At 41.0% G+C, this 12,565-nt stretch overlaps 2 protein-coding genes across 3 annotated transcripts; one reads left to right on the forward strand and one right to left on the reverse strand.

Moving 5' to 3' along the window:
• The first annotated feature begins 306 nt into the window (after positions 1 to 306).
• LOC113284385 lies at positions 307 to 10,684 on the forward strand. The gene is made up of 8 exons (XM_026533829.1): positions 307 to 493; positions 2,072 to 6,707; positions 6,981 to 7,234; positions 7,317 to 7,461; positions 7,996 to 8,179; positions 8,266 to 8,595; positions 8,723 to 9,423; positions 9,677 to 10,684. Exons 2-8 carry the CDS (start codon positions 2,181 to 2,183, stop codon positions 10,391 to 10,393), a joined length of 6,858 nt encoding a protein of 2,285 aa, XP_026389614.1. The 5' UTR covers positions 307 to 493; positions 2,072 to 2,180; the 3' UTR covers positions 10,394 to 10,684.
• Positions 10,685 to 10,744: 60 nt separating this feature from the next.
• On the reverse strand, positions 10,745 to 11,852 carry LOC113284386 (octanoyltransferase LIP2, mitochondrial-like). 2 transcript variants are annotated; one of them, XM_026533831.1, is made up of 2 exons: positions 11,720 to 11,852; positions 10,745 to 11,638 (listed from the first exon to the last, which is right to left on the reverse strand). In XM_026533831.1, exon 2 carries the CDS (start codon positions 11,633 to 11,635, stop codon positions 10,955 to 10,957), a length of 681 nt encoding a protein of 226 aa, XP_026389616.1. In that variant the 5' UTR covers positions 11,636 to 11,638; positions 11,720 to 11,852; the 3' UTR covers positions 10,745 to 10,954. The 2 variants fall into 2 exon arrangements, with proteins under 2 accessions (XP_026389616.1, XP_026389615.1); XM_026533830.1 differs by having other exon boundaries at positions 11,728 to 11,849.
• Between the last annotated feature and the right edge of the window lie 713 nt (positions 11,853 to 12,565).

Here is a 12,565-nt window from a genome sequence, read left to right on the forward strand (position 1 = left end):
CATAAAGTTAATTTTTCTCTTTCTAGAAATCATCTTGAAGCCGTGTACCCAAACTAATTTCTGATTTTTTGTTTCCAGAAGTAAAAAAATAACTTCTAGAGTGACGTCCAAACATGCTGGTTTCTGACTTCTTTTTTGTGCTTTAGGAAGTCGAAAAGTTAAAATGTACTCCGTAACCCCAAAGTTCCCAAACACCTCGTTAGAGGATCTCTTTGTAATATGCCCTTTCGGTAAGGACCCGAAATGCAAAAAGCGTAAGTTTAAGTTGCAAAATTACACAGACAGGAACCTAATTGATGTCTCTTCTTCTTCTTCTCCTCCTCCTCCTCCAAAATTTCTTTTAGGGCGGAACCAAAAATTAAACCTAATTTGATCCCGGGAGTGCATGTAAGTAGTTGGGAGTGGGGTTGCTGATAATAAAGCTTGATTCAATCAATAGATTGATTATTCCGAAGAACTCAATCCATCCCAACAAGCTCTTCTCCATTAACAGGTAAACTCTCCTCCTTCCATTTTTCAAGCCTACTCACCTCGCCTCGAGTGTATCTGCTGGATACACCGATGATTTCCATGAATCACATATACTTAGCAGTTTAGCTTTCTGAACTAACAATTTCGACACAAATCAACAGTTTTTTCATCTCTACAGAATCATGTATAAAATGGGGTTATGAGTGTTAGTTAATTTACAGGTTTTGAAGTTGAGTAGTGTTAGTTTTTTTTTTTCCTACCTATCTTGATATTTGCATTTGGGAATGATTTTGGGTCGTTGCTGTTGTATTGGGTGAATCGAGAAACAACAGCATCAATCCACTTGTATTAATGATAATTAAGAAGTATTAGTTACTCTAGGGTTTGCTGATTGTTAAAGTGCCATGATATGATCGAACAAGGTATGAAATTAATTCGATGAGGGAGCATTTGGGAATGTTATTGCAAAGTTAGTAAAAATTTAAGACAAGTACGGGTGATTTTCTTTTTCCTATAATGTTTTGTAAGATGCATATAGATAGATAGATTGGAGACTTAGTATGTATGCTGCCTTTGCTTAAGTTTTAGATACTTTATTGCACAGAACACCTATTAGATGGCTTCTACATCAAGTGGTGTTAACATGATTATTTTTTTTATTATTACTTAGTATCTGAATCTGGAGAGGCAAGCAACAATGTCGTCTTCTGGGCAGTATTGCTGTTGGGAGAATGTCTCTTTTGACTTTTCCTCGGCAAGTGCATTCCAAGACACATTGTGTAGTTGTAGAATCAAGTGTAGGGAACAAGTAAGATCGTAGATTCGTAGACATTCAGAGTATAGTTTTTCTAAGTAACTCCTGACATCGTCGTTCATGATATGAGCACAATATATTGTGTCATTTCTTTAGTTCATATGTTGGCGTAGGTTTAATTTAATCTCCGTGAACTAAGTTGTATGCAAAGAATTTAATGTTATTGCCTTTCTTCTTGTTATCCTTACTGAGTTTTCCTAACTTGACTATCTCACTTAAACTGGTTTCATGCTATATGAACTGATGATACATACACTATGTAGTTCCTCTCAGTATTTTGCTAGATTACCTAAATTCGTGATTGTCAGGCATCAAGTAGGATTCAACTTAATGTAGTCGCATGTGGAATGTTATCCCTGGTCTTTGTAGAATCAGTGAGGTAGGTCTATGTAAAAGAGTTCAGTGGCTGGGGCTTTGAATGCTTTTCATTGCAAATGATAGATAGTCTGAAAATTGTTTGTCCCAAATGTTTTTGTTTTATAATTCTTTGGTTCATGGGCATTGTAACCCAGATTATTGGGCATTGGGGTATACGACTCTTCGATAACATCTATCGTCAAGGAATTTCTGCAGTTGTCATCTCTAGTTAAGTTGTACAAATGTTGTTATACATGAACACAGACACCAGACGACAGATGAATGAAATATATGATTAAGCTGTACAATTGTTTGTTAGCTTCTCTTTTTGTTTCTATTATCATTTCTTTTTTACTACTAGATCGCTTACATATATTAAAATGTTCTCATCTTAATTTATCATTGTTTTTGATGAATTTGGGTGACCAGTTGCTGTTGGAGCTGCAGAATTCGGAACATATATTGGAAGGACATTTAGGGCACTGTATATATAGGCGACTGTCAATGCTGAGTAAATTTGCAGTATTGCCGTAGTGAGATGGCTAATCATGGTGTTGGGAATAAGTTTGCATCTGTAAATTTGAATAAATCATATGGACAACCTTCAAATTCATATGGAGGAAATAGACTACGATCGGGTAGTCGTGGAGTTGGTGGTGGGATGGTTGTTTTATCTAGACACCAGAGTTCTACTACAGGTGTTCATAAAACTGGACCCAAACTTTCAGTTCCACCCCCCATGAACTTGCCTTCATTGAGAAAGGAACATGAACGCTTTGATTCTTCCGCTTCTGCTAGTGGAGCAGCTGGTTCAGGTAATTCTGGTTCTGGATCAAGACCTACTTCCTCTGGTATGGGCTGGTCGAAACTTGCTCCTTCGGCTTTTCAAGAGAAAGATGCCGGGGATGATCAACATCCTAAATCAGTTGGTGATAGCCAGATTGTTGATGGTGGCAATGATTTATCTTCATATTCCTCATCGGGAGTCACATCAGGAAGAGCTGGTGGAAGTGTTTATATGCCTCCGTCAGCAGGGTTGGGCACACTTGGGGCACCTGTAGTTCATTCTTCACGGATTGTTCCAGTTGTGGAGAAAGCTGTGGTACTGAAAGGTGAAGATTTCCCGTCGTTGCAAGCTACTTTACCGTCTGCGTCTGGTGTTAGTCAGAAACAACATGATATTTCACAGCATAGGCAGAAGCAGAGAGTGACAGAGGAAGAAGTTGATCAGCAGAAGGATAATTCTTATTCAAGGACATCGATTCACATGCGCCCACAAATTCAATCTTCTCGACCTAGTGGCAGCTCAGATGAGAGTCAGGTCGGGGGTTCTGGGTTGAGTAGCTCTGATAATGTTGAAAAATCAAGGAAGCCGGATTCGTACTTCCCTTCTCCGTTACCACTTGTCCGGTTAAAACACACATCTGACTGGGCCGATGATGAAAGGGACACTGGTTATGGTATTTCAGACAGAGAAAGAGATAGTGAGTACTCTAAGAAGAAACCAGTGTGGAATAAAGACTTTGATTTTCCGAGGGTTGGTGTGATGCCTCGAGCATCGGTTTCTAATCTTTCTGAAAGGAGAGGTGTACTTGATGATGAAAGAGAGAAGGTTCCGACGAGGGAATTCGCTAGAGGTAGCACTTACAGCAGAGATGGATTTGGTGCCCATGACAATGTGATTGACAGAAATGCTGTAGCTCCAAAACCCTCCAATTCAAACCGGGAAATGAATAGAGAAACTAAGTGCGCTGGAGACATTTCACGAGATGGTTTCAGAAATGGAGATACAGCAAGTCAAGAGTTCAGGTCTGGAAGGAAGGATGCTGATTATGGACCTAGAGGCAGACAAAATGGAGATTCACTTAGTGGTAGAGGGGCTGGTTACAATGCACGGGAGCGATTCAGTAGTGATCATTCCTACCATTACAAAGGTGATTTCTTCCCCAAAAGCTTAGTCCCAAAGACATCATTTTCTTCGGGAACTAGGGGTCCTGCTGTGAATGATCCAGTTCTAAATTTTGTTAAAGAAAAGCGTTCGAGCAGTGTGAAACCATACCTGGAGGATCCTTTTCTGAAAGATATTGTCAATGGGCCTGGTTTTGATGGGAGAGATCCACTCGCTGGAGGTCTTGTAGGGGTGTTCAAGAGGAAGAAAGATATTTCAAAACAAGACGATTTCCATGACCCTGTGAGAGAATCATTTGAGGCTGAACTCGAGAGAGTTCAAAAGATGCAAGAGCAAGAGAGGCAACGCATTCTTGATGAACAAACCAGGGCAGTGGAGATTGCCCGACAAGAAGAGGAGTTTGCAAGGGAAGTGATAGAACGTCAGAGAAGACTTGAAGAAGAAGCAAGAGAAGTTGCATGGAGAGCAGAACAAGAACGCTTGGAGGCCATACGAAGGGCAGAAGAGCAGAAGGCCGCAAGAGAAGAAGAAAAACGAAGAATGCAAATGGAGGAAGAGAGGAGGAAAGAAGCTGCCAGGAAAAAGCTTTTGGAGTTGGAGGCTAGAATTGCAAGGAGACAATCTGAAGCGAAGGACGACATGTTTTCTACTGGTGCTGCTAGGAATGACAAAATGTTTGGATTGGCTACAGAAACAGATGTATCCATGGTGACGGATGTGGTAGATTGGGAAGATGGTGAGAGGATGGTGGAAAGAATCACCAATTCTGCATCTTCTGATTCCTCCAATCCAAGTAGATCCTTTGAAATGGGTTCTAGGCCTCCTTATATAAGAAGCGGAGATTCGGTATTTTCTGATAGAGTAAAACCTGGAAATGCATGGAGGAGGGATGTGTTTGAATATGGAAACAGCTCTAGCTTCATGCTGCATGATCAAGATAATGACTACTGCGGTCCAAGACGCGACACATTTGGTGCCGGACGAGCAGTTTCCCGAACAGATTTTTATGGCAGTCCCGGATTCATATCAGGCACAAGGCCATCTTCCAAAGGAGGGTTTTCAGAACCTCACCAATTAGATGAAAAGGCTGTTTCTTCGAGGTGTGACTCTCAATCCTCGCTCTCTGTTTCTAGCCCACCTCATTCACCTACTCATCTGTCTGGTGATGACCTAGAGGACTTGAGGGATTTTCCTGTCCTACAAACTGCTGCAAAAGGCGAAGAATTTTCTTTGTCAGAAAATGAGCATGACTTTTCAGTAGCTGAGGATGGAAAAACTAATAACATGACAACCTCGGGGACTGTTTCTCGTGCTGAAGATGAAGAGTGGGATATCGAGAATGCTGAAAAGTTGCAGGAGCAAGAAGAATATGATGAAAATGATGGTTACCTCGAAGAAGATGAAGTTCAAGAAGGTGATGATGAAAATATTAATTTGAGCCATGAATTTGAACATTTGAATTTGGAAGTTGAAGAAGCAGCTGACGAGATAGGACAAACCATCTTAGGGTTTGATGGAGGTGTTGAAGTTCAAATTCTCAGCGGTGATGAGTTTGAGAAATCATCTAGAGACAGAGATTTGTCAGTTGGGACACAACAGGGTCCTGCTGGTAATTTAGACGAAGGATCCTTTATGATTGATACCAGACAGGCTATCATGCCTGAAAATAGTTCTCTTGACGCCAGTCTGGATAGTTCTAGTCCCATGACGAAGGAAACAGAGAATGCAGTCCAAGATTTGGTTTTCCAATCTGGTAATTCATCAACAACATCTTCAGGTTATCTTTTGGGTAATACGAATTCACAGCCAGCAGTGACATCCTCTAGTGTTTCCCTCTCTTCTCCAATAGCCCAGCCTATGATGCCAGCAGTTTCATCTGGTGTTAGTCAGGGTGAAGTACCTATGACCCTTCAATTTGGCCTTTTTTCGGGTCCATCTTTGATACCATCTCCAGTTCCAACCATACAGATTGGTTCTATTCAGATGCCTCTACACATACACCCTTCACAACCTCACATGCACCCTTCACAACCTCCTTTTTTCCAATTTGGTCAGCTGAGGTATGCATCTCCCATGACACAAAGCATTTTGCCTTTGGCTCCTCAGTCGGTGTCTTTCGTTCAGCCCTCAGTCCCCGCCCGTAATTCTTTTAATCAAAACCAGGAAAGTTCTGTAAATATTCCAGCAGAGTCATCTGTGATGTTGAATGACCAACCTGGTATGTCGAAGCTCTTGAATATATCTCAGGACAGTAAACCCATTAAGGTGACTGTGTTAGCAGGTAGACAAGACCAAGAGAATGAAGTTTTGACTTCTCATAGTCAGGTTCGGAACTCCATTTTACCCGACAGTGAGAGCAGATCTGAATCCCTAGTTCAAGATCAGGGGCAACATGATATGGCCTTGAGGAAGAACTATAGATATGCAGGTAACAATAATCAATCACAAGGTCAAGTGCAAGCTGAATCTACCAAGTCTCAGTTCATGTCAAGGAATCCAGGCCCAATATCTGGTGGGAGAGGGAAGAGGTTTATATATACAGTCAAGAACTCTGGGTCAAGACCTTCATTCCCAGTTTCTGAAGCTCCTCACTCAGATTTTAGTGGGTTTCAAAGAAGGCCTCATCATAAATTTCGACGTACGGAGTTTAGGGTAAGAGAAACTGTTGAGAAGAGGCATACAGAAAGCGTTGGATCTTCTGAAAACTCTGGGATGAACAAAAGGTTGAATTTTCATGGTAGGATGTCAGGATTTTCTGGGAGAAATGGGGTGGTTAAGAAGGAATTCGGGTATAACAGACAATCAAAGCATCCAGTTGAATATGTAGGCTTAAATTCAGATTCAAGTGGTTCACGTGTAGCTGACTCAGAAAGAAAAACAGAGAAAAGACCTGGTAAAGAGGCTTCTACAAAGAGGCTGACATCTTCACCCAATGTATCGGACACTTGGGAAGAAAACCCTAGAAGGAATAGTAGTTCAGTGGAGGATGTTGATGTTCCTATGCAAAGTGGGATTGTGCGTGTTTTTAGACAAACCGGGATAGAAGCCCCTAGCGATGAGGATGATTTCATTGAAGTGAGGTCTAAGAGGCAGATGTTGATTGATCGGCGAGAACTGAGGGAAAGGGAAATTAAGGCCAAATCTCGGATGGCAAAGGTAATGCATTTTTAACTCCATTTCTCTATCTTATCCATTGTTAGAGAATTCAAAATAATTGTTTTCACAGGTTATCTCAATTTTCAAATTGAACTCAATATTTTCGTTCTTTATTTAAAATTATCTCTATGCTTTTCTGTGTACGAACCTATCTATCTATATAAGACTTTTGTATAGTGTTACGAGCTATAACAGTAGTTTACTTCTCTATCGTCCACCATTTCACTCAACTGTCTAACATAGTTATTTTTGTGATCTGGTATTGTGTGGTAGGCATCTCGGAAACCTCGTTATGTTCCACAAAATCCTAGGGCTCCAGTGCATTCAAATAAACCATCAACATCATTGGTGGCAGAAGCATCCAGCAGTATTCCTTCTACTTCTCTTGTTTCTGATGGCAAGGGCACTCCCAATGTTGAAGTGGTATCTGCATTTAAAAACGCTATAACTTCACAACCCCTAGCTCCTATTGGGACCCCTGCTCTTACTTCTGATGGCAATGCTGTCACAAGAGCCCACTCTATCAAGTATGTGTATGGATGTAAGGTCCTACTTTATCGATAAAGATTTTTATTATTGCTTTTAACATTCTCTTGCATTTTTCTACAGACCCCTCAAGAACAACTCCATTCCTAGCATGTCAAATAATGGAGCTAATCTTGCTCCTGGCTCATCATTGGATAATAAGAGTGTTGCGATGGATAATATGCCAACATATTTGGGATCTTGGGGCAGTGCCCGAATTAATCAGCAGGTATGTGATTCTTTTCTTCTGTCTTTTGCTGATACATTTAAGCTTGCAGAAAGCTTAACCTGGGCACTTTTTGACAATATCCTATCAGTGTTTGTTAGGGTCCATGGGGACCAACTTTGAGTGGCTTGGTTTTGGTGTGGATGCCATTCCCACCATAATAGATACAACGTTTTGACTGTTCTCCTATTACCATCAGTTTTAAAAAATAAATATACAAATACTTAAACAGCGGTTGTTCGGAAATTTTTGAGATGGGAAGGTTTTTTCGACCTTATGACCTTTTTTCGATGTTACTCTTTACCTCACTGATCATTTTTTTTTTCATCAGTAATCGCCAACAAAATGGTTTCAAAAACAACTAATCACCAAAAAGTGACTGTACTTTACGATCTGGAACAAAAAATACGTTTGGTTAATATGGTGACATAATTAATATCTGAGTTTGCTAGTCCTCATATTTAACATGAGAGTAAACATTTCCTTCATCTGTTTTCACATATGTATCTTTGGTACTTATTTTATTTATTTTTCCAGGTCATGACACTAACGCAGACACAACTTGACGACGCTATGAAGACAACACGGTTTGATGGTGATTTCACGGCTGCTGCTATTGATTGTAGCAAACCATCATCATCCATCTTGTTGCAGGACAAATCATTTTCGTCCTCAGCAAGCCCTCTCAGCTCCCTTCTTGCTGGGGAAAAAATTCAATTTGGTGCGCCCTAGCTTTTTATAATCTGGTAACAAGAATATTTCTCTACTCTTGACTTCTCAACTGATTAGTGGTAAACTTGGATTCAGGTGCGGTTACATCTCCAGCTATTCTACCTTCTAGCAGCCGAGCTGTTTCAAGCGATCTTGGACCTCCAGGCTCCTCTAGGCCAGATGCTTCTGTTGACCACACTTTATCTGCAGTTGAGAGTGGTCACTCATTTTTTGACAAAGAACGGTGTCCTGATGAATCATGTGTTCATTTAGATGATCCTGAGGCTGAAGCTGAAGCAGCTGCTTCTGCTGTTGCTGTTGCTGCTATTAGTAGTGATGAGATTGTTGGAACAGGTGCATGTCCTGTCTCATCATCTGGTACAAAAGGTTTTGGAGATGCAGATATTGGCAGCTTAGCTTCAGCAGGTTGTTAATGCAGTTCAAACAATTCTATACTAACTGATCAACTTCTTTTATCGGCTGTAACAATATTTCAACTATGATTAATTTGTAACTATCATTCTGTTTTAATTGTTTTTGAAATCTTTGGCAGGTGGATCAGGGAACCATCGATCGACAAGTCAATCAAGGAGTGAAGAATCCCTCACTGTAGCTCTTCCAGCTGATCTCTCCGTGGAAACTCCCTCCCTGTCCTTATGGCCACCTTTACCTAGTCCGCAAAATTCATCCAGCCAAATGCTTTCACATTTTCCTGGAGCTCCACCTTCTCAATTCCCTTGGTACGAGATGAACCCCATGTTAGGGCCACCGATGTTTGCCTTCGCTCCTCATGATGAATCTGCTGGTACTGATTCACAGTCACAAAAGAGCACTACATCAGGTTCTGGGCCTTTGGGAGGCTGGCAATCATGCCATTCAGGCGTTGATTCTTTCTATGGCCCACCGGCAGGTTTCGCTGGCCCATTCATTAGTCCACCTGGAGGAATGTCGGGTGTGCAAGGTCCTCCACACATGGTTGTGTACAACCATTTCACACCAGTTGGACAGTTTGGGCAAGTTGGTTTAAGTTTCATGGGTGCTACATACATTCCTTCTGGAAAGCAACCCGACTGGAAGCACCATCCCATTCCTTCGACAATGGGTACTAGTGAGGGAGACATGAATAATCTGAATATAACCTCTGCTCAACGCAATCCTTCGAGCATCCCTACTCCTGTCCAACATCTGCCCCCTGGGTCACCACTCTTGCCTCTTGGGTCCCACTTTGGCATGTTCGGCATGTCTCAATTCCAGGTAGAGTTTTGTATACAAAACCAGAACTTTGCCCTTACTCTACTGTTGAGGGGAGAAGCCATCAATCTAAACTAAAACTACCTTCATTGGCTGCTCTTTGCTGAGGGGGGAGGATGCCTTCTGTTTATTTCATGTATTTTAATGTTCTCTTCATAGAATATCTACTCATAAATAATGAATGAAGCCGGGGTACCTATGTTCTTATTTATCTTAGTAGCTGCTATTGATTGATGGTACATTTGTTTGTTTTCAGTCTTCCACGGATGTGCCAGTCCAAGCTTGCTGGTCCCATGTTCCTGCATCACATCTTCATTCTGTTCCGCTGTCAGTGCCTTTGCAACAAGGTGAGGGTGGTTTACGTCCCCAGTTCAGTCATGGATTATGTATGGATCAATCAGCTGTCGACAGGTTTCATGATCCATCTACAGCAACCCTACCTCAAGACAATCGTAGGAATTTCCCTGCGTCAAATGATGCTACCATTGCAGCTCAGTTCCCTGATGAACTTGGGTTGGTGGAACCAGCAATCTCCACAGGCACTCATGTTTTAAATGGCAGCAGGACCACAACGTTCAGCTCATCAAATACATCCTTCTGCTCAACAAATAATAATGGATCGGTCCATAATACTGTCTCAAAGGGCTCATCAAGAATCAATGCTGGAAATAATGGAGCTGGTGGTGGAATCCATAGCAGCAGCAGCAACAACCAGAGCATGAATTCTGCTCATAAAAATCAATCTTCTGCCCATCACCAGCAGAACTCAACCCATCAACACTATAATCTAGGTCAGAGAGCAAAGACAAGTTCAACTTCAGGTTCTGAAGGTGAATGGTCTCATCGAAGGATGGGTGGATTTCAGGGAAGGAACCAATCATCCGGGGTAGACAATAAGAATTTCGGTGCTTCAAAAATGAAGCAAATATATGTAGCTAAGACAACCACAAGTGGGACGTCAACACAGGATTGAGAAACTAAAGCTGTAGCAGTGGTTGGGATGGTCACATAAATGGAATTGAACTATCGTAGAAGTGAACGGAGGAGGATTACAGTAAGCAATGCGAGTAATTCCATTGCGCAAGGTATTTTCTACTGATGAATTTTTCTGTTAGCTCTTTGATTTAGCCGGTTTAGTTTTTTCAAGATTACAACACAGATTGTGCTTCTTTTCAAGATAGCCTATCCTTCATGTAATACCCTACGCTTTTGTAATACCCCATTTTTTATCATTATATATTTTTTTTGAATCACCTAAAGTAAATCTCTTGTAGGCTTAGAAGATATATTGATGGTTGTTAGCTGATTTGTAGCCTGCACTCCGTATGCTAAGTCATCGACATTTCCATTAGTAATATAGCATCCAAAGTTCATGCCACAACAAAAAGAGAGAATTTTAGATTTGATGCCCAAGGCTTGCAATTTACAAAGAATCACAAGTCAGCCAGAAACCGTACTTGGCCGAACAGAGAATTCAATCAGCTCCTGGCACCGGCGCGAAATGCTCATCCAGTTTGCAGATTTTCCACCCTTGTCAGACACATTTTTCTTTCCACTCCAGATTTGTATAACCAAAACTCCGCGCAAAACTAGAAACCAACTGTTCGTGAATCACTTCTTCACTAGGAAGTTGCAACTCCGTCTCTCTTTTTAACGACGTAACTCCTTTCTTGGCGCATCCACAAGGCACAATATGCTTAAAGAAATTTAGATCAGGATCAATATTGAAGGCCAATCCATGAGAAGTGATCCCTGACGAAATACGAACCCCAATTGCTCCTATCTTCCCCTCTCCCACAAAAACCCCTGTCTCGCACTTGTTTCCAACTTGAGCTTTCACGCCATACAAATGCGCCAGCTGAATCATTGTCAGTTCGAGATTCTCAACATATTTCCGAGCACCGAATCCGATATCTTTCAGAGAAATGATGAGATACAAGATAGCTTGATGTGGACCATGAAATGTTATGTCTCCCCCTCTATCAGTGTAGTGAAGCTCAGCTCCCATATTCTGCAGCTCTTCCTTGGGCACAAGTAAATTGTGATCGGTTCGCCGTTTCCCAAGTGTGTATGTTGGAGGATGTTGCAATGACAGTAGTGTATCTGGAATTTTGCCGACTTTTCTATCGCACACGAGCTTCTCCTGCAGCTTAAGTGCAGCCGTGTAGTTTACGCAACCCATTTTCCATACCTCGAGGCTCTTACGCAGACTCATTCCCTGCGAACCCAGATAAGAAATCAAATGATACCGCAATAATAAGTGTCAAAGCATGAAAATGAGTACTAGAAAATTGCGTACGCATATACCAATCCCTTTGCCGAATCAAAACCCCTTGATAAAGAATTTGAGGTGTGGAATCAAAAGCATACTGAGATTCTGCAGAAAAAAAGCTCTTTAGTGGATGACTTTTAGAGGAGACGAGGATAAAGACATGGAAGGACGAAATTGAATGAAGGCCTTAGGTTTGAACGATTTTTTTTGGGACCATGGTTTTTTTGGGGGATCATGGTTTTATTTTGGGTAAAGACATTAGAAGTAAATCTAGGTCATCCCTTATCTAAATATTTATATTAATACCTAAATTACCCTCCTGATTAATTTTGGGTGATGATTAGTGAATGATTTAGTTAAAAACAATTAGTGAGATTAAATTAAAAGATGGGTTTATTATTAGTTGAGTAAAATTATTGAGAGAGTAGAGTTAGAGAAGATGAAGGAGAAAAACATGGAAAATAGATTTTTTTTCCAAATCACTAAGTTTGAGTATTCAAATGATGAAAACTCATGATTCTTCATCTCCATCCTCTCCTAGAATATTTGTTAATCTTCAAAATGATCCGGATTTGAACTGGATTTTGAACAGTTCGGTTACTTTATATGAAAAACAAGTAACCGAACTCATATGAAACTGTAGTTCGGTTACTTTATATGAAGAACAAGTAACCGAACTCATCTGAAGCTGTAGTTCGGTTGCCCCGTGAGATGAACAAGTAACCGAACTCATCTGAAAGTGTAGTTCGGTTACTTGTTCCAAACACGCAGGTTACCGAACTCTCTAATAATAGAATTTCTAGGAGTTACAACGTTATGTTCGGTTGGTTCTCAACTAACCGAACTTTGGTGTACAAAGTTCGGTTGGTTCGC

Source organism: Papaver somniferum, chromosome 5 (assembly GCF_003573695.1).
Source record: "Papaver somniferum cultivar HN1 chromosome 5, ASM357369v1, whole genome shotgun sequence".
Taxonomy (NCBI): domain Eukaryota; kingdom Viridiplantae; phylum Streptophyta; class Magnoliopsida; order Ranunculales; family Papaveraceae; genus Papaver; species Papaver somniferum.

What these genes read in the sequence shown, in the direction of transcription:
- LOC113284385 (XM_026533829.1), top strand. Translation starts at nt 2,181, where the DNA reads ATGGCTAATCATGGTGTTGGGAATAAGTTTGCATCTGTAAATTTGAAT. An exon ending in CCAAATCTCGGATGGCAAAG is followed by an intron (nt 6,708 to 6,980) that starts GTAATGCATTTT and finishes ATTGTGTGGTAG; the next exon opens with GCATCTCGGAAACCTCGTTA. An exon ending in GTGCCCGAATTAATCAGCAG is followed by an intron (nt 7,462 to 7,995) that starts GTATGTGATTCT and finishes TTATTTTTCCAG; the next exon opens with GTCATGACACTAACGCAGAC.
- LOC113284386 (XM_026533831.1), bottom strand. Translation starts at nt 11,635, where the DNA reads ATGAGTCTGCGTAAGAGCCTCGAGGTATGGAAAATGGGTTGCGTAAAC.